A 22,486-nucleotide genomic window follows, 5' to 3' on the forward strand; every position below is an offset into this window, starting at 1 on the left:
TAAGAGAGTCAGATGGGGCAAGAAACATAAGCAGTCAGACGATCAGGTTGTGAACAAACCTTGAGATTAGTCAATTTAATTGGAGCAGAAAACGAAGGTGAAGAGTAAAATCACCACCAAAACTTTGTGACTGATGTTTACAACAGAGTTTTGCAGATCGATTTATTAGTTCTACTTTGACGTACAGTTCAGGCGTGCTCACTTTTAGTTTTTATCTCCTAATACATTGGCAATCTGATTAAATCGTTGCTTTGTGTGAAACCTCTTTCATCGGCAGACTGATGTGTTTCTTGCCCCCTCGTGTTTACAGATTTACAGATTTCTGCAACTGCTTTGCCGAGTTATTATATTACAATCATAAAAAATGTAATGAATAAGAAACCTTTTTTAAATCCGTTCTTTGTGTATGTTTATCCTTAATTGACCTATATATTGCAATGTTAATTCTCCATATTGTAGTTTTGTTATTTCTCTCGAGTCTCTCTACTATATACGACACCTATCACATGTCTCGCCGTCCAGGAAGCAGCATCCCTGAGATGCACTTCCTGGGATTTCAACCCAGCACTAATATATATATATATATACATACATATATATACATAGTTCTTTAAGACTTCATATGCAGGAGATACAAGGTTTCCACCTGACAACAGTTTGCATGTGATTGTGTTTACAAATAACAGACACAGAACAAACATTTAAGTTCATATTCGTTTTTGTTTTCATTTATTTATTTTACGGTCACCAGATGAGCAGATACATCATTTTAGAAAAGAAATTGATATTTGCAAAAAAATTATAATACAATTTTCTCAATATAGAATATGTACAGAATGAAATGAAGTCAAACTGAAATAGCATTCTGCCTCTTTGTCATCAAGAAGACGAAGCAGAGAGGGGTCTGAGCGGTCGTCCATAGACCCATCTCCCTAACCAATAAATATAAACTGTATATATTATGTATGCTGCACTCATCCAGGCACGGACAATACCAGGGCAGGTTAGTTCTCAACAGTATTCCCTTAATCATTTCTTGTACATCACTGTGCTACACACACGCACACACACTCGCACACCCACGAGAAGCTTGACACACAAGTGCACACAGTCCAGAGAACAAATTACAGTTGGGTTACAACAATGGGCCATCTTAACTCATGAAGAGGACAGAAGAAAGCTAAAGAAATGTGTATGGAAATACCCATCATTGTCCTTGATCAGGAGGGAGAAGTGGCTTTTTGGTCAAAGCTCGCTGGAGCTGGCTGAGTAGCACTTGACATTTGGCCTGATTCAAACAGCCAATTCTACAGAAAGCTACCGAGCTGGAAAATCTCTCTCAGCCTCACAGATCCTGCCTACTCATGTAGCTCCCTCCCTCCCGTTCAGTCCCTCTGTATCTATCCACCTTTCTTCTCTCTTTTGTTCCTATTTTCTCTATCTCGAGTGGGACAGGTGCCAGGACAAGGGTTGGTGAATGCCCCCTTTGCCTGTTTTCCCTCCGGGAATGAACAAAATAAAATGTACACAAAAGCTTTTATCCATGCTGTATTGAAACAGGACAGACAACCGCACAATCACAGAACGAGCACAAGAAAAGACGACAGCAAAGTAAAGCTATGGTCAGGATGGGGCAGGGACCGCTTGTAAAGGGAACGCTTGAAGGACTTAAAGGACACTAGAAGTAAGCACACCGCTTGCCAGCCGCTTTGCCTTGTCGCTGGGCATCGCCTCTCAAAAATCGCCCTCCTCGTTCTTGGCGGGAGGGAGAATTATGACTTTGTGCCGATGAGCGAATACACACACTTGCATAAATCATCCATCTTGTTTGGCGGTTAATTACTCTTGTTTACCCTCCGAGTAACCTCTGGATAGGGCGGCGTGATAGGAGGGAGCCTGGGAAGAGGAGATAGCACCAAATAGTAATCTGCTGACGCTGTTCATCAGTTTGCAATCCGCAGGAGTAAAAGCACATAGTGGGCTTGAACCTGGGTGTTGGTGAATTAGACAAGGTTGACTGGGGTCTGAGAACGGCAGCTCCATCAACATCCAGGCCTGACCACAGCTGCTCGGTAAGCTGTTCTGGGGTCAGCCGGTGAAGGAGCCACGCTGAGGCAGCCCAGTGCAGGCCAATCAGAGAGCTCCTCAGGATGTACAGCAGGCTCAGATCGTTGCTTATTTCATTACGGGGAAAGCTACATAAATCCACACAATGGAGAGAAAGAGGCACGGAGGGAATATTTGCATTTCTCCTTTCCTGTCATCGCCCATCAATGCCCCCCTCTCCAACACCACCCCTCCCCCATTTAGTGCAGAGTGACTTTAATCATCACTTTCGCCAAAACACATTAAGCCGGTGTGTCCGGAGTTGAGGATAGAGAGAGGGGGTGGGGGCTTGAAAAAAGAGTGGCGCATTAGATTTGCAATAGCGATGCATCACTCTGGCATTACTTTGGAGATTAAAGACGTTGCGTTTCATTGGAGTGGTGCTGATGGTTGCCTGATGTATGACTGTCCTCCTGCACTGAACTAAACAGGAAACACCACTGTCCACCAGGGAGAGAAGTCCTACTGACCAGGGAGTTCCTTTCCTTTCTATCTCTCATCCCATTATTTGTAATTCCCTCTTCTTCTAAAACCCTCCTTTTTTCTTCATCCTTACACCTCAAAGCCTCCCTGCTTTTAAACCCCAATCTGAGCGCACCTCTACATTGAAAGATATTTATGCAGCTGTTTGATCATGTTCTCAAGTCAAAAACAACACCTCTGTAGAAGGAGATAATACTGTAAAGTGGATTGCATACTTTAAACTTAAGCCAACACACAACGCGACTTTGCCTGGTCTTTGTGTTACTGCATCTGTATGGATAGGATGGATGTAAAGTGCTTGAGAGCTTAGGACAGGCAGTACGAGATTGGGTGGAGACCATAAAAATAAAAAACTGAAGGGCATGAACAAGGGGGGCTTTAGGACTGGGCTCATCGGGGGCAGGTTCAATATGGAGACAGGAGGCTTTATAAACAGGGTGTGGGGGTGTATGGAGTCCCCAGGAAACAAAATGACAATACGTATTTTGTTCTACAGTCTCAGAGAAACCGAATCACAGTCAGACAGTCCAAGGGTACAGCCCACCAGCAGTCTGGCCCAGTGAGTGAGCTTTCCGGTCATGTCTATCCAAACCCTTGGGCCTGGGTTCACCCTGGCACCCAGCTCTGGTTGCTGTGTGCTGGTGGAGGGCAGACAAACGCCCCCAAGCTCATGCCCATCCCCATGCCCATGCCTTGGGACAGAGAGCCGTCAAAGTTGAAGTCCATGCTCTCTGTGTCCATAAAGTCATTGAGCAGGATGGAGTCTACATCACAGTCCAGACTATTGGGGACGTTCTCCATCTCCAGGTTGGCAGCCATTCTACTGTGGGAGTTGTGCTGTTGCCCCTGGTACCCAGCGTTCCCTGGCTGGTGGTTGTTGTGGTAGTAGCCATGCCAGGAGTCGGTCATACCCTGATGGTGAGCTCCGGGGTAAGGCTGGTGACGGGGTTGTGGTGCGGATGCCAAGCGGCAGCGGTCCTGGGGAACGTCCATGACACCGGCGGGGTTGGGCGGCAGAGACGGCGATGTTGGGAGGTGTGGTCGGGGCCCATAGTGGTTAGAGGTCTTGAGGCTGTAGGGCTGCAGGATGTCGGTGCTAACCCTTGGGGAGAGGGCCTGTGGGTGAGGCCCACTGTGCATAGGGTTATGGGGGTTGTGGTTGTGCATGTGACTCTGGCTGGAGCGAGGGTTGTGATCATGGCTGGCGTTTACTTTGTTACTGTGACTGTGCTCGTGACTCGAACTCGAACCATAGTCATGGGCAGGTAGGGGCTTGTGGCTGTGGCTGTAGTCGAGGCTGGCTTGGTGTTTGTGACCCTGATTGTGGTTCTGATGGTGTGTTGTGTTCTGGTCATGGCCATTGTGTAGACTGGGATTGTGAGCATGCTCATTGCTATGATTGTGGCTGCGATTCTGATTGTGGCTGTGTTGGCTGTGAATGCCATTGGTCCCCTGTGTCATAAGTGTGTGTGTTTCATGTCCCTGGCCCAGTACTGTCTCTTTGTTGCAGTACGGAGGACCTCCAGTAAGCAGACTCTGCAGGGCGTTGTTCTCTGAGTAGGCCCTCATTGGGCGCTGGAAGCTGACTGGCTTGTTCTCCTGGATGGTCTCCATGAGAGTGTGATGCCGGAGCATGCCCATGGAAGGCTGTCCGTACATGGGCCCACAGTAGGAGCCCTCTGCCTTGGGCGCAGGCACGTAGGGATAACCGTTGCATTTGATTTGCTGTGGCTGCGGGTAGCCACTCTCATCTAGACTGATAGCCCCCGTCAAGTCAGTCAGCTGGGGCAGCTCCACAGTCGGGCAGTGGCCTCCAGTGCCCAGGGCCGGGGAGCGTGTGCTGGAGGGGCTGGGGTACAATCGAGGGGAGGCTGAACAGGACAGTCCACCTTCCTCCGGTTCGTCAGCCTCAGCAAGGATCGGGGACAGGCAACCACTCAGTGTGGAGGCAGAGGAGGAGGTGCGGGAATGGAGATCTGTCCAGGTGTCATACTCCTCACCCCCCATGCCCACACTTCCTTTACCTGCTGGACTACCATGCTCCGGGGAGCCTTGCATTGTGGGTCCGACTCTCTGACCATGACCCCGTCCGAGGCCCATGGCCCCTGCTCTCTTTCGGCTAATGCGACCCTTGGTTTTCAGGTAGCGAGTGCCGTTGTCTATAGAGGCCGCCCGTCGTCTGGGTCCTTTCCCCATCTTCCCTCCTTCTGGGTTCAGCATCCACCACGAACTCTTCCCCGTCCCTTCATTTTGCACCCGGATGAAGCGACTGTGCAGGGACAGATTGTGTCGGATTGAATTCTAGAACGAGAGAGAAAGATGGGAAGGAGATGATGGAGAGAAAAAGAGAGGGAAGGAAGAGGCAGAGAGAATAGATTAACATTAACTCCCATGGGAACATTTAGGGTTAAATAATCATTTCTTGAGAACACAAAGTAATTTCAAATTATGGCCAAACTATCAAGGCTGCACGGTGAGCGAGTAACAGATGGATAAAGAATGAGGGGGAGATGGAGGGGAAGGTAAAGAGGGCAGGGAGAGTGAAGGACCAATCGATACCTCCCCTGACCAGCCTCTCCTCTCCACACATGCTCACTGAGTCATAATATGGACATGGGTGCAGCCTCCACATCAAACCATCACCAAGGTTACAGAAATGAATCACGCGAGGCAACCCAATCACAGACAGCCCATATCGATTGAAGGGCCTCCAAATATGAGAGCCTGAGATCCAGCCAGAGACTGGGAGGGAGGGAGGGAAGGAAGGGGGGGGGAGGCGTGATTTGGCAGGAGCAGATCTGGAAGAGTACCAGAGTGAAAAAAGAAACTCATACGTAGGCCTGGAATAAGATAGAGGGGAAGTAAAAGGGGGGAGGGAGCAGGAGAGGGACATGCTCATTTCACCTCTTTTAAAATCATGCCACAATTAACATGACCGTAGGCAACGACGGCAGATACCGTTATGATGAAGTCTTCTTGTGAATAGCTTTGAAGACGGACGGACGTGCCGGTTGTGGGTGGGTGTGTAGTGCGGTGTGAGTGTGGGGGGGTGTAGGATAAGTCTCTCCAGACCTCTGTTTTAGTGTCTGCGTGACGGTTGTATAGTTAATCCAGGGCTCCGCAGCAGCATTTGAAGCCGGTGCCAACCTGGAGTGAGTTGATGAGATCTAAGCCTGCCTAAAGGAGAGCTTAGCAGGGATACACATCATCTCAGCTGGCCAAGTTGGTCTAAGTACAGCATGTTCATCCAAATCGTTCCTGCTTGTGTTATTATTCTCCTTCTCTTTCTTTCCCGCTCTTTTGCCTTTTGGTCTTTTCTGATCTTTTGGGAGGAACAACCCCCCCCCCCCAAGCCCAAACCCTCTTCCCCATGTGCGCAATCACACGCTTTTCTTTTTCCTCTCTGGAGATATCTATCTATTTCTGCCTTGTTTATTACCTGCACATAGCTCACAATCTCTGTCTCCTGATATCTCGAGCCATTCTCTATCTTCATTCACTCCCCGCCTCCTGTCCAATTTTCCTGCGCTCAGCCCCATTCATCTCCCTCTCTGTGTCCCTGTGTCTCTTGATCACGACATTGCTCATTCTCCCCTTCTCTCCACATCTATCCATCCTCTCATCACCCTACACAACTTCCATCCTCCCCTCTCTCCCCTCTCCAATGCAAATATCGGAAACAAACAGCAGGAGATGCAAATCTGTGCTTAGTGGAGAGCCAGCTTACATTTCACCCTTCAGCGCAATCCATATATCCAGCATATGTATGCCCCCCCCCTCCAATACAAAGGCAGCAGCAGAGCCACGTGGCTGCTAACTGGACAGCCTTTTTGTTGTTGCAGCGTATTATGAAAAGCATCCACAACAGTAGTTGATATGTTTACGGGGGGAATTCAGTTTCAAGTGGGTTTCAAATCTCTCCTGTATCTGACCTACTGCTATTCTCAGTCACGGAGAGAGGCCCCCTCCACACACTCCCATCCCCTCGGCGTGACTCCCAACAGGTAATTTCGTCCCATCGTCCACTCAAATCACGCTGCTTTGACTAGACTCTCTACACAGACGTGGAAATTGGATAGAGATGCATTTATACGTTTTTTTCTCTGCTGTTCAGAGGGGTCCTCTCCAAAACACCGGGTCGGTAAAATTGCACAAGCTCAACGTTCGCTGCAAAATGGGCTGAATGCACTTCTCAGCAGCGGCGTGCTATCGAACGCGGACTTTATCAAAGCCAAATTGAACGATGACGCCGTGCGAAAGAGGCCGCCAGTGGAGCCGACCCGCATCAGGTGATCTGAGAGCGGCGCCCTGACAGGTTCCTCCGCAACATGGTGGCTCCGGCTGGGCGTAGCCATGGCAACAGAGTAAACCAAAAGAGAGAGAAATGAAGAGAGGGGAGGTGATGGTGGGGAGGAGAGCGGGGGGGGGGGGACTGATGCTGTTTGATGCTGCAGGCAACTCCAAACAGCCTTTTTATCTGAGTCTGTCAGATTCCTGCTTCCAATCCACCAGGGAGGCTCAATCACCAGCAGTCCCAATGTCTCACTACCTGTACCAAGCTGTGATTAGCAGCCGTGTGTGTGTGTGTGTGTGTGTGTGTGTGTGTGTGTGTGTGTGTGTGTGTGTGTGTGTGTGTGTGTGTGTGTGTGTGTGTGTGTGTGCGGAGAGAAAGCTTCTGTACAACAACCAGCGGAACAATTATACAGTACAATGCTGTTCCTTCACTGCTGAAACATTGTATACTATAATGTGCTTTGTCTCGTGTATATACTATGATTAAACTGCCATTATCTGAAGGCTTAGGCCAGAATTTTGTGTTGCTAATCGTGAAAATTTTGTTACAGTTTCTGTACCCAAATATGGTGATCCCTGATTATCTGCCCTATAGTCTGAGCACAGAAAAGCAATTAGAGTGAAATCATTTGTTTATTTATTTATTTATTTTTTCAGGGAGAATTTGTTAATTAATCATTAACAAATTTGAAAAAGATGCATGAAGCTAAAAGATGCCTTTGGAGTTATTTTTAATATATTTACTGCAGTCCTTGTGAGCTCCTTTACAATTAATTCATGAGTATATGTGTGGATAATGTTCCTTGCCAGTAAAAAGACCACCGTCGTCCCCTAACCTCAACCAAAGTGGTTGTTGTTGTTTACCATGACAGCCGAGGTCCTCCAACAGTAAGTAGTAATTGTAACCCAAAATACAATATTTCCCTAACTCCAACCAAATCATTTTTTGTGCCGAAACCTCAACAAATCTTGAGCTGTTATTTTATCTATGTTTATTTGTCATAAATACTTTTATACAGATTGTGAATATTACGCGGCAAAAAAGTGACAACTTTCAGAACGAGGTTTTTCTCTGATCTTTCACTCCGCAAGAAAAATCAAGGAACTTCCTTTTTATCACTTTGCAATTTATCAACGCGCCTCTGGTGGAGGATTGGACCATCACGTGAAAAGGAAAGTTTGAGAGCCTCCGGGTTGTCATTGCAATCAAATGCTATATAGCGGGAGATGTCACTGATTAGCACACTGTCAGCCACAGAGGAGGAGCTGATCAGTGAAAACCTCCAGCAAAGTCTTTGATTGGAATGAAACCTGCCGACTCTCAGCCCTCCGTGGCATAGAGGATGGCCATCCCTGCCTCAGTGTGTACATTAAGTTGTCAGAGTGATTCTGAAAAGGAGAAGCCTGCTCCCTCTGCTCTCCGCCTTTGCCTTTCTGCTAATGCAGCAGGAGATGGACTGTTGCAGAGAGAACGGTGACTGAATCCGTCCTCACAGCCATCCTCCTCCTCTACAGGGAACACGCTGCACTGTGTCCAGCTCCACTACTGTATACTGTACATTAATAGTGACTGAGTTTGACCCTGTCACACTGCTGCCTTCACTGAGTCAGGGGATAGTCAGTCCAGTGGTTAGCTAATGGCCCGTGGACACACAGATCTGTCTAAACACAGAATTCTTACACTTTTCCCTTTTTCAAAATACCAGACCAAGCAACAATATATGAATGGGTTTTCACTCAGTATGAGGATAAACTATGCATCATGATCATTCTGCATAGGCTCTATAATTACAACTGAACATTGAGATTTAACCCTATAATACAATTTGGATATCACAAAGTGAATTCTTTGCTTTGGAAATACCGTCTAATCCCAACCCAGAGTGTGGTGATTAACTTTTTCCAGAGCTTTCAACCGCATAACAAGGTCTTCAATAGCGGGTCGAGTTTGCTCAGATTTCAGGGAGATGGATCTTTTGATGCACAAGCTCAATATCTGGTTTTACAACTTTACGTGTATGAAATGTAGATAACCTTAACGCTCGCCCCTACTTGCTCACAAAAATGAAAATAGTAATCAGGTTCAATGGTTGGACTCTGGATCTTGAGTTGGAATTCTATTTAATTTCAATCAACTTTGTGTTTTACTTCCACAAAGTTGGCGCTCTAACAAGAGAAAGATATAAAAACAAAACTAAAATCTAAAATCTAAATCGAAGCAGCAGAGGCTGGAATATTGTGGCTTTTAGTCTGTAGTCAAATACTGACACTACTAAAATATTACTTTTCCCGAAAACCCTCCAGAGACCTAGAAGACAGCTGAGTAGTACTCCACTGATTTTACACATGAGACATCAAGTGTCTCTTTAACATTTACTCCAAACTGAACATGGAGTAACAGGAACATCTGAACAGTCTCATGATATCCAGTCGACCCTCAAGGATTGAGGTTGACTGTCAAAACTGTGTCAGACCGTTAATTCCCCTCTATGGTTGTGGATTATATCACAATGAGTTAATTTTGTGTCTATCCCCCTACATTCTTTTAGGGTTCTTGTCTCTAAACAGCCTTTTAAAATGGTCAAGAACGGTGTGTTCTCTTCGGCAGTATGTGGTGTGCCCACATCCTCCATTTCAGAATAGCAACAACAGAGCTGTGGTTAATTTTCTTGATGATTATTTTTTCCAACACCCTTGTCCCTTTTTTAGTCCGGGTTAGCGAGCTACCGTTAATTGCATCTATTGCAAATGATCCCGTTTGTGTTGCATAGCTACGAGAATGATGTAACCCTTCTTCCTCTGGCTGTCTCCCTGTTGCCAGCAATTCTCTCAACGGAGCGTTGTGTCTGAGCAGAGAAACTCCACACAACAGCTAATATCAAAATATATCTACTGGACCTTGTCACGCCATAAAGGGGAAAAAACTGTTTCCAGACATTTCCACACCTCTTTGCAGACTGTACAAAATGTGGAAATAAAATCATATCCAGTGTGTTTTAGACTTTGCAGTCCAGGCGGCATTGTACACAAACACTACACGCGTAAACAAACGCCATCTTATACGTTTCACAGACGGACACATGTTCACCTCGATGTGCACTCGCACACACGCACATCTGCCCCTCCCCCCCCGCACACCCCCACCCCAAACTGGCAATCGTACTTAATCCCTCTCCAGCCTGAGTAATCCCTGACAATCCAAGGCTAATCCTGGTTAATTCTGGGCACTCCTCAGCTGGGTTTCACACTCGAACCACAGAGACAGGGTGGCGATTGGTCGGATCACGGCGATTGAGGCTGGGCGTGGGCGTTGATGGACGCAATCGGTCGGGTCGTTATTGGTCGCCAAGAAAAACAAGCACAGGTTTTCGCCACTCTTCAAAATACGTCCGGATCGACCCCCGCCATACGTCACACCGGCCTGACTGTTGTCGGCCGCTCCTGGTAGAAAACATGTTTGTCACCAGAGTCCTGTGTGTTAGCATGTAAACGCTAATACACGGCAGGGCCTGTTCATTTGTCCGCTGGCTGTGACAGCAGCAGCAGCTAGGGGAGAGAATAACCTTTTCTATATAAAAGGGAAATAAATTGCTAAAATAAAAACACAAGCAGGGTATATACAGTATGAGCCATTCCTCCAGTGTAAGGGGCTTCTGAGAAGTCATTAGCCTCTATTCAATCAGCTCTACCAACCGAAAGCTCCTAGCTCAATTCTTCTTAGCTGCTATCGATCCTGATTCCAAAATGAAGCACTTAAGACGCCTTGATCAAGCTGCTCCTTAATCTAGCGTTAAGGAGATTGAGACCTTTTCACCCCGTGTCTCAGACAGGCTTATTACTTTAGCACAGGGGTACAGTGTCAGTCAGAGCACACTTCACTGGCACAGACTCAGTTTCGGTTTTATCGTCTGTTTAAGCTCCTTTGGTGCAGAGCAAGCAGCACTTTTACTCTCTGCCATTTTGAAAAAGCTGTCAATATACACAAAGCCGGGAGCGTTAATGAAGCAATATGTCACTGGCATGGGATGGATGAGGATGCTTTGTTAAAAACAAGAAGGCCTCTGGTGATTGTGGGCCCGACTGTGTGCCTGTTCGATTGACTTTGCACATGGAAACTGCAGGGTATCTGTGTTTGAATTGTGGTGTACTCATGAGAGCGTGAAAGCAGAAGCAAAACGGAAACTGATTTACCTTCTGCTGTAGCTCTGTCGAGCAGCGATACGGGGAAACAGGTTGCCGAAGGAGTTCGTTTTTATAGGCTGCTTTTACCTCCCCACATCCTCACAGGAGAGAAGTCTCTTGGAGGGGATTCTTTAGAGGATTCAGTAGAACATCATGTAGTGGATTTGAATGTGCTTTCTGCTTCACATTGTAAAAAAGGAACCCACCTTGAATTTATGGCGCATTCAAGAGCAGGGTTGCATTTCAAATTCCACGGAGCGCTCCTGTACATTACATTAGTCATTTAGCAGACGCTTTTATCCAAAGCGATTTACAATAAGTGTATTCAACATAGGTTTTCAAAAGAACTACTCGTCACCAGAAGTCACAAGTGCATGTCCTTCTTTAAACAAGCATCTGAGAGCATAAACCAGAGCACCAACTGTAGATGTGGTCCGGTGTTGTGGGGATTGCTGTACTCCGCCTTGTTGAGAAGTAGCGGGACTTGGCAAATCTGTTTTCTCCCCTTGCTCAACCATTATATATTAACCCATTTCACACAGCCAGGAGTCAATATGCACGGTGCTGTCAATGGGTATCTCTCTATGCCGCGCATTTATTTGATAATAAGCAGGAGTGGGGGAGAAGATAAAAGCACTGACTGCGTTCATTGTGAAGCGTTTTCTGCAGGCGGGGAGACTTAAATGAGAGCAGCCAGCTCTGTGTGGGAATGGGTCTCGTCTGCTAAGCCTGTCTGGAGGCAATCGATTGAAATTAGTCAACGCTAAAGATTCACTTCCTGTGACTGATGTCACGGGCAGCGCTTGTCTCTTTGAAGGGAAATAAAGAAGTGGGAGGCTGAGGGATTAATGGGGTTGGAGAAGGTGTGAGCATGCAGAGTTTGGGTGGGGGCTATAAGCTGGGGGGAAAAGATGCTGTTCTTTTGGTGGATTGCAGGCAAACAGATCCAGATGAGAGGATCCAGATGAATGCAGTGTAGCTAGGACCATTCAAGACACACAATGAGTTGTGTACAAGGCTAGCAACAGCGCCGACCAATCGGTTACAATAAAGATGTGCAGCCACATTTTTGCAACAGTGCTGCTGCTACCGTTGAAACATGACCAACACAAAGCAGCACAGACTGAAATATGATTAAATATAACAGTCTCAACATCTTTTATTCATGTTTTATCCACTATAACACCAAAAAATGTCTCTTTAGACATGTACCACATGGTAACTCATTCAACAGTAAAGATTTTAAAGATTCTCTGTTGTTGAATATTAAAACATTTTGATAAAAGACTGTATGCTCTTATTCAGCAGGTTAAAACAAACCCTTTGAAGCTGGAATCATATGTGTAAGGGTCTTTGTAATAGGCCGGTTCTTTGAATTGTGACGGTCTTGCAAAACTCGCCAAACAACAAAAGCCTTATCTTTTCAGCATGGAGGATGAATAACAGCGCTTGCAGTCAGTTGTATACTTGCAGTAGCTGTGACAATGCAACCAGCAGTTCTACTGAGGATGCTTCCTGAAAGGTGCACCAGTTAACTTCTCGTCAAAGTACAGCCGAGGGACTAGAGCCGGCCCTCGGGCGACAGAAGGCCTTTCACTCCCCCTTACTCCCTGCGGAGCTCCACAAGCTCTACGGGGGAAGACAGAGAAACAAGGCAGACAGGGAGGGAAAAGACGGGTGCAGAGAGGCAGGGGGCGAGGCGTCGTCTGGGGCTAACCTGAGAAAGGTAGACGGTAAGGGAGCCTGAGGGGCTAGAGGCGGACAGCAAGCCCAATCCCCAGCGGAGAGGCCTCTAATTGGAGCTGCCGGCCTGCCGAGGCAGCCTCTTTCTCTGCAAATGGACATAAGGAGCAGAGTGAAGGCGGAGAGCCCGGGGGCGGGAGGAGAGGGCAGATAAAAATAGAGCCGGCAGATTAACGAGCATCTGAAAGCGGGGCAGGGGATCGGAAAATCCTCCCTGCGTGCCAGAGATGCCCGGTCCTCAGGCCACAGCCAGCTCTGTAAAGAGTGACGGAGCCGGAGCAGCCGTGAGCTTCCTTCCTGTTGGCTTTCCTTACATCACGAACACCGTTCCGTCCTGCTACAGGAAACTCTAATGAAGCACAGTAGAAGTCAACTTGCTGGAGTAGAAATACAGTAAAATTGGCTCTTTTCTTTTGTTTACTTTATACAAAAGAATTTTTCAAACTCCTTATTTGTATCACTATATGTAGCCAGCAGTTTTCCCTATGTAGCCGCGTTTTGGTCCCTTTTTTTTCCCTTGTCCTTCATGTCTAAGTGAGCAAGACCAGCGATAGTTGCTGGCCGTAGCTTCTAGCTATGTGAACTAGATAGCTAAAAACAAAAGAACCTAAAAGGTAATTTCCACATCGTCTTTATCTGAATGGATACATTTCCGTCTTATCTTCTATGCTGGGACCTTTTGATACTATAACCAAGCATATTCTCTACACGACTGTGCCCTTCAATTACAGTAACAAAAGTAAATGTAGTTTGTCCTCCACCTTTGACTAGCGCTCATAAAAAGGAGTCACCTCCACAGCTGTGATTTCTATCCCTCCCCTGGGAGCTTTCACACGCCAGGTGGAGCATCGTGACACCTATGGGAGCCAAAGGAGAAGCTGAGAAACAGGCCTGATCACACCTGCCATCAGGTCTCAGGAGAGCACCACCCACCTCAACACTCAGCTGTAGGGGTGTCACGGATCACAAACCTCACGGTTCGGTTCGGATCATTTTTCGGATCAACAAAGAAAAGGGGAGGAGACAAATATTTGCTTTCCATTTATTAATTAAAGAACTTCAAGAACACTTCAAGCAAAGAACTTTGGGTGATAGTCTTACATGAAAACAAAAATATTGAAGATGTCCAATTTGAAACAAAATGAAATAAATAAATAAAAATCATACATTCAAGAATTATGTTAAGTTTAAGTGCAACATGAGGTATGTTGATATCCTCGTCCTTTGATCAATACTGAAAGAAAGAAACAGCCAGTGAGCTAGCTTCCACTGTTTACACTGAACTGAACTGCTCAGCAACAACTTGGGTCTGTGTTTACTTCCTGTCAGGTCATTCAAATACACAATAATGTTACATTACTGTGACATTATTTTCAAAAAGATGAGAATATCTCCATTGTCTGGGGAGAGGGTCGAACTTTCTGTGGTGACTGGAATATTATTGGGCGTGTCTAGCTTCACTCTGATGCTTCTGTCAGCACCTGAACCAGGTGTGTGTGTGACTCTCACAGAGGGGGCGTGTCTACAGCACCGGAGAATCACTCCGCCGTGGTGAAAGCAGTCTCTACAGTCTTTTCCTTCTCATAGAGGTCTGGAACAGCTTCACACTGAAGTGGGTGCGTGAGTGGACTTCGTAGCGTGGCTCAAGCATTTTAACCAGATTTAGAAATCCTTTGTTTTCTACACCGGAGTGTCCCCGTCGCTGACAGACGGGATGGTGTCTCTTCATATGTGTGGACATGCCGATGTTTTGTCGTTGTCGTGTGTCTCTCTTTAAATAACGCCTACATACTGTAACGGTTTCGTCCACCACCCTCATCCGTCATTATACGTTACAGGTAGGGCTGGGCGATAAATCGATTTAATCGATTAATTCGAATGTGTGCTTTAAGGCGATGTGTTTTATTGAAAATCGAGAAAATCGCCCCCACCCCTCCCCCCCGTTGGGTTCCCGTAGTAGAGTGCGCGCGCATTGTTTACAAACTAAAACAATGGCGGCCAGCAGCTTCACTGCTGGCCGCCGCCGCCGCCACCTCACAACGACAACCCAGCATTTTGGAGACATTCACCAACTGTACTCCGCATGAGAAGAAGAGTGCCCGGTGGAAAGCCATCACGGATGCAGTCGCGATGTATATCGCAAAAGATATGGTGCCCATATACACCGTGGAAAAGCCGGGGTTTATTCACCGTCTCAAAGCTTTGGACCCCAGGTACGTGCTACCAAGCCGTAAACATTTTTCTGACGTTGCCTTGCCTCGGCTGTACAATAGTACACGCCAAAGGATCTCTGCGGAGCTGGAGGGGATGTCATTCTACTCCGCAACAACTGACCTGTGGTCCAGCAGGTTGACCCAGACACCGATCCACTTGACTGGTGGAAGCGTCACCAACTTAACTTTCCAAGGCTAAGTACTTTAGCAAAGAAATACCTCTCTGTGCCAGCTACAAGTGCCCCCTCTGAGAGGCTTTTCAGTGTGTGGGGGGGGGCATTGTTACATGCCACCGTGCATGCCTGAAGCCAGAGGTAGTAGACAGGCTTGTCTTCCTGGCAAAAAATATTTAGAAAAAACATGCACTACTGTTTAATACTGTTGGTTATGTTGTGAATGCACTTGATTTTGTTTACATGCACTTATTTACTGTGCAAAATATGTTATGTTGATGTTAGATCAGATGTTGCACTTTTGAAAATGTGAATGTTAAAGGGTCATATACATTTTATTTCATGCTGTGTTTGTATCAGTGTATTCAGTTAGAAAAGCTTACTGTAAAAAGTTACATTTGCACAGTTGTTTACAATGGAAGGCTACTATTTAATGCCATTTAATGTTATGTTTAATTAAATTTTATATTTAAATGATTCAGGCAAACAAAAGAGTGACCAAATACTTTTTGTATACTACAGGCACCTTTCTACAATGTTCAGGTTTTGTTTGCACTTTATTTTTATCAACCTACTTGGGAAAATCATCACAAAATAAAAGAAAAAATTGTTTTCAACAGCTTCTGTCATCTGCAAAAAATTTTGGGGGAAAAAAATCGATTTAAATCGTGAATCGGATTTTTTGTAAAAAAATCTGAGATTTTTTTTTTAGGCCATATCGCCCAGCCCTAGTTACAGGGAAGACAAAATGTTCCCAAACTTGCGACTTAAATGGCGCCGCGGCTTCTGATGTTCCTCCGCTCGCCATGACGTCACCGTTAAATGCTTCTAAGCCGCTCCGGTCACGTGAACACACTACTGCTTTATATCTGTTCACTGACACTCTGCATTGATATTCGGGGACTTGTTACTTGAAAAGGAACAGCAGCAGTATAACTTTATTACACTATGATTACACTGTAAAAAATAAATAAATAAATACTCGATTGATCCGCAGTTCACGAGTGATCCGAACCGTGAGGGGTGATCCGAACCGTGAGGGGTGATCCGAACCGTGAGGGGTGATCCGAACGGATCACGGATCGATCCGTGATCCGTGACACCACTACTCAGCTGTCACATCCATCCACACGCCGAGGCTGCACGGCACCGCCAACAAATGCACTGATCCACAGTCAGAAGCTGATACACTGGCGGTAACACGGGCTGAGACATTCTGAATGGCACATTAATAAAAAAGCAACAAAGGCTTGATTGACTTGAAGAATTAGAGAGGGGGGAACATACTCAGACACTCTACTATGCCAAACAACTATTGCTTTATGTTCAAATAATCAGCTCAACCTTTGGCCTTTCATACATAACTTAGAGAGTTTCCAAACAGAAAGGTGCAGCTTTGACTGAATAACAGTAGAGGAGGTGATCAACTTTTCTTAATGTGTGTGTACCTCACTTATAGGTTTGGATTTAATCCAAAGTGGTGCTGAAAAGCCACTTAATCTTGAACAAAAGTATTCAACGCTTTGTAATGAATATTCATATAGTTTAAAAATGGGAGGGGTTGTTGAATATTCAGACCTTTCCTCTGAAACTGCTGCTTGATTAAAGTGCCAAATATCAACTTGAATGTACTACTTCAGCTGACGGTATTCAGACATTCATTCAGTATGACATTGTTTTCACATGAACTGTTTGGGAGGACGGGGTATTTTATTCTGTTGTGCCCTAACCAATAGTAACATATCCGTCCCGCTAACGTACTTTTCACTTCTAGGACTAAAGGTTTTCATGATAGTTGAAGATTCAAGAGATAATGCCATATAAAGATTTTGTTTTTGTTTTGTTTGTTCTGTCGAAACTGGTGTCAAGTGATACATTTGTGGTGTGAGGACACGATAGGAAATGAGTCAATGGTTCTGTTTTTAAATTCATCTGAAGCTAATTTGAAGTGGCAATCTGCGTTAGCCAATTTAAGTGGGTATTTCCCAAAGTTACAGCCTTCAATATGAAATAGTTTTTTTCTGACCTTCCTAAATTGCTTAGGGGAATACATTCTGGCACTGAAAATTAACCCGCACCCAACTGCCAGCACGATACTTTCTCAAATTGTGTGACTGAAACCATCAAAGCCTCATGTTTGCTTTCATTTTAGCATTAATCTTTGCACTGAATGAGAACTGTGGATTTTGTCCCCAATCGTTTACAGAAGAGTCAAAGGTCTCTCTCTTCAATAGGAAGCCTCGTCATAACCGAGGTTCATCCGTAACAAAATAACAGGGACTGGATTTCTCCGGTTTTGTAGTCGCTTTACGAGGATATCGCTTCACTGTCATATTGGGGAGGATTACTGCAGCCGGTTCTCTTTCAACATACATTTGGCATGTTGTATAAAGATAGATCCGAACCTGACAAGAGTTGTTTCTGCACTCAATTTACAACGACCTGAGTCGCTGCATCAATCTAATCCATGCCATTTTTGTCACAACGGTGTCACCGTTTTCTCGCGGATGTAGCAAATTCTTTCAGGAAAATGACATCCCCCTTTCTAATCCTGCCTGAAAAGCACTGACTTGCATGCGTGAAACAGCCCTTGACAAGCACAACACTGAACCTATTTTAATCTCCAACCAAATGCGAGATGTGCGATTCAGAGGTCCGGAACCAGGCTCGAACGTCACAAACTGTTACAGTAAATCACCGTAATCCTCACAATGACCTCTGATTGCAACATTTATCAAAACTAGACACATGCACAGCTCTGTTTGGATCATATTTCAATGCAACCTTGGTGGCGTGTGTCCGATCATAACGGATCATCGTCAGCTTAATCTTTCGTGGCTTCTCTGTAACCTGATGTCTACTTTGGGGCCCACACTCGAATACCAAAGTTAGACAGTAATAGTGATGATAGCAAATCATTGCCTACAACAATCACTTCTCTGTATTGTTCCATTCAATTAGTCCTTTTTTATTCAGCCAGCTTTGAATAGACTTTTCAAACATTCACGTCCGTGTGACTTTTTCACGGTAAATCACTTTGCCAATTCACACTGTCACACTTTTTGAGAACTCAAATTCCTTTTAAGAGAAACACGTCTCTCTCATCAGATGTGCTCTTTTGAAGTATGCCAATTTTCAAAAAAAAGGGAAGAAAAAGTCAGATGCTCTTCTCTGAGCGATGCGTCTCGACTGCCATTCTTCCACGACGAGGCCATACATTTCCATTTAGTGAATGCAATCCGGAAAATTGACAAGAAATTGACAAGCCAAGGGGGGAAAAAAAGGATATGCATATTCATGAATCATAACTTCAACGGAACTTCTAATTCTGTATTATTAATTGACATCACAGAACAGAAGTCAAACCCCACTTTGACAGTGGGCATATCACCCTCGCAAAGCCAAAACCACATAAAGACTCACACACACACACACACACACATCTCGTGCTTCGCTAGTATGGCATGCTGGGCCGGCTCATTACTACAATGCCAAGCTACTAGTTGCTAAGGAGACCTTAGGGAGAGGGAGGGTTCCTGTTGCCATGGCAGCAAGCCTGCATCCTGCCAACTGTCTTCCCCCATGAGACATGACCATCGTAGACAGAGAGAGAGAGAAAGAGAGAGAGAGAGACGGGGAGGAAAAGTGAGGGCAGAGCGAAGTGAGGAGAGAAAGGCTGGAGGGGGTTACGGTTAAGATGTTGAAAGAGGAGGACTTGTAAAGATGCCTACGAGGCAGCGGGCTTGTTGACGAACCACAGAGACTGTAGAAATAATGTGCGGGGAAAATTGATGGGGTGAGAGCAGGAAAAGAGGGAGACCTTGAAAAAACAAAGCCCCCCCCCCCTTCTTCTGAAAGCACCAATGTGCCTGCAGCAGCTTTCCCGTGGCCAACATGGTTGCTGCCTGGCCAACCACAAGTATATCCAGGCGTTTTATGAAGGCGCCAGAATGACGCTGTACGTACGCCGATCAAAACCCATTCTTGACTCCCTCGCTCCCTCGCTCCCCCGCCCCGTAATGCCACGCATGTCCCCGAGTGAACCGCCCGCCTCTCAGCTTTTACTACGCGAGCAGCAGATCTGACTGAGCTTTTTGGGCGAGTGTTCACAGAGCCCATCCGTCATGGAAAGAAATCTGCTTTGGTGAGAGTGAGCGGTATTGAACGACGGATGGGAGGGAAAGCAAAGAGAAAGAGAGAGTGGGAGGGAGAGCATCTGGGAGGGATGAGCAGAGAGAGATTAAACTGATTGAGAGCAGAAGAAGGGCGAGGAGGAGGTCATACGAGGCAAAAGAAGAGAGAAGTCCTCAGTCTCAAATTCAAATTAGCCTTATTGGTTTCCAAGGACACTGAATTGTTTCCATCCTTGATTTCCTTCTCTGTGTCACTGCCACCCCCCTCCTCCCCACATCCCTTCTGTTTCTCTCTCTCCCTGACTTCACTGCCTCTTATTAAATCATTTTTTTCATTGCCTCGGACTTGTTCGTCACACTGAGAAGTACATGTGTGTCAAGGGAGCTATGATTGCAGAGTTTCAACATATTAACACCTGAAGCACTTAACTCTCACCACCCTCAAGTTCTGCTCCCCGAACTGAACCCCGACTATTAGGTTTGGGATCAGGTTCAAATCAGATTACAGAATTCCCATTTTGTTGCGTGTCTGGACTCATGATGGGTTCTTGTTTGTTTCTTTTAAATGTTATTCATCAAGAAATGTCTCTCTTTCTGTCCCTGGATTTGCTAAATCATCGGTGTGGTTGATATTGGTTGATTCTGCAATTTTCATTTCATGTTAAGGTTTTAGATCAAAGTCCAATACCAACGCTTTTAAAATAGTTTGTTTTCACAAACCATGTGCATGACAACCATAGTTTAATGTAAGGGAAAGAGGTATGGCAGGTGGTCAGGGTATGGTTGAGGTTAGGCATCCAACTACCGGTACTGCCTGCCGTGGATGTAAATGGTTTTGGGGTTCAGGTTTTTGTCATTCAAATATAATTTCACCATAAAGTTCTTTCGTTTTCCCTCTGACTGAGAAATAAAGCAAATTTATAGTTACAGGCCTTGGGTTGAGTTCAGGTATAACATTTTGGCAGTACCAGTTGGGTTCAGTTGTATTGGTTGTTAAAGACGTGGTTACGAGTCTCAGTTTTAGGCCTGTACAGAACTAAACACTGGTAATGTACCGTGTAAAAAACTGCATTAGCATTCGGACATACGATAGCAAGAAAATTGGTGGGCAACTGTACAACTCGACTTTGTTCTGTTTTGGATTATGACTGTCTGAACAGTCAAGTTCTGCTGGAAAAGACTGTCTGGCATTTGTATGGGGCTGTTTTTCATGTTTCGGGTTAGACCCCTTTGTTAAAATGAAGGTAAATGATAAATAATAGTTTCGACAATACTCTGTGGCAAGAGTTTGCGTTGGACCCTTTGGAGTAATGGGTTTTCCCAGTTTGTGTGTGGACGAACTTGACTGGTCTGCACAGAGACTTAACCCAAACCCCTTTTAACACCTGTGAGATGACCTACAACGACGACAACGAGCCATAACGTAATGTACTGGCTGAACTAGAGCAAATCCCTGCAGCCAGGTTTTGGAATGACATGTTCCACAATCACATACGGGTGTGACGTTTGGATGTCCACGTGCTTTGGGCAGAACTTCTCTGCCAAAAAAACTTTTGTCAATCTGAACAAAGTAAATATCTTTGTCTTTTAAAAAAGGACAAACAAAAACATAAGCCCTGTGTCAGGTTTGAGTCTCACATCTGGCAGTACCATTCCTCCTCAGCTGGGTTCATCCAGGTTCAGGTCTCAGTTTGAGGCCCGCGCAGAACCCTGACACACAACAAACGAGCGGCACAGAGCATATATTCCGACATACTTTTGCTTCCAACCAATTCCGTGCGATGTGCAAGCATGCCGTAACTGTCCCGACCAATTCAAAGCGCTCCTCTCCCCTCCCTCCCCCCCTCTCTTTATGTCTCACTCTGGTTTTGATCTCTCTCTCTTTCTTTCCCTCTCTCAGTCTGTTTCTCATTGCGAGGGGAATGTGGCGTCTGCCTCATTGTCACAGACGTTGGGAAACAAGAAGCCTCATCACCCTCATCCTCATCTGATTCTCTCCACTTCCCTCCCTTCACTCACACATACACACACACACACACACACACACACACACACACTGCACAGACACACACACTGCACAGACATGGCTTTGACGTATTCATGCATGGGTTTGTTTCGGGGGCAGAGCTCCTGTCTGCCAGTCTGACAGACACCCCGTGAACCCTCGAGACTCCCCTCCCCATCTTTCTCTCCACACACACACACACACACTCACATCATCCCCCCCCCCCTCCCACCCCTGAACCCCCCATAACCCGAGCATGGCACAGGGAGTACTCGTCGAGCAAACGGGGTTCACTCAGGTTTCTCCTCCATCGTTTCCCTCCCCTCTTCACTTTCTACTTCTCTTCTCTCCCTTTGCTGGGGAGAAGGGGAAGGTATGCCCACATTTCCCAGAACAAAGACAGCCCAATTAAGTCAGTTTGAGTTAAGGTCTGTGTGGCAGACTGGGATCGGAAGCGAGGAAACTGAAGAGAGAAAGCCGTGGCGGAGGAGCGAACGGCGAGGAAAGGGGAAGAGAGAGACAGTCTAACGCTCAGGGAAAAGAGAAGTAGAAGAAGAGAAAAAAAAAGAGGAGCGCAAGTCACTTTGTAGCGGAAGCGGGTCGACTTCGTTTTCAGCTCCTCAATCGGAGACTATGAAATATTAATAACTGCTCCAGCCATATACTTCAGAGGCCTATGGTAAAACTTAAAGTCTAATGAGACGCTGCTCATGAATTGCTAATGGGGATGCTGGAATGTGTGTGTGTGTGTGTGTGTGTGTGTGTGTGTGTGTGTGTGTGTGTGTGTGTGTGTGAAGGGGGGGGTCAAGATGGTAGCTGAGGGGTGGAGTATAACAGAGCTTTCAGTCTTTCAAAGAGCAGACGAGAAACTTCATTAGAGGCTTGAAGTTCTTCCTCCTGCACATCTAAGTGTTCTCGACGGTCGGACGGCTTCTAATAAAGTTCGAAATCGTCCCGTTAATTGAAACAAAATGGAAATCGATTTGTGTTTTTTTGTGGGTCTCAATCATTTGTACGAGCTTTTATTCACGGTTAGACTCAGACGCACGTTTGATAGGCAGAAGGTGCTTCAAGAAGTAAATCTCGATGCATTATATAGCCATAAATGGGTTTAATAAAAGTTGATCACGTGTAATACAGCAGTGTTTTTCCAAC

The 22,486-nt window shown here is 45.8% G+C and overlaps 1 protein-coding gene across 1 annotated transcript in view; it reads right to left on the reverse strand.

Annotated features, from left to right (window-relative positions):
* Positions 1-746: 746 nt before the first annotated feature.
* The window catches only part of foxo6b (forkhead box O6 b), a 39,280-nt gene continuing 17,540 nt past the window's right edge, over positions 747-22,486 (reverse strand). Inside the window, exon 2 of the mRNA XM_079287494.1 lies at positions 747-4,890. Coding sequence (XP_079143620.1) covers positions 3,196-4,890 — 1,695 coding nt within the window. The 3' untranslated portion in view covers positions 747-3,195. The remainder of the gene's footprint in view (positions 4,891-22,486) is intronic.

Source organism: Melanostigma gelatinosum (genome assembly GCF_949748355.1).
Source record: "Melanostigma gelatinosum genome assembly, chromosome: 17".
Lineage (NCBI taxonomy): Eukaryota > Metazoa > Chordata > Actinopteri > Perciformes > Zoarcidae > Melanostigma > Melanostigma gelatinosum.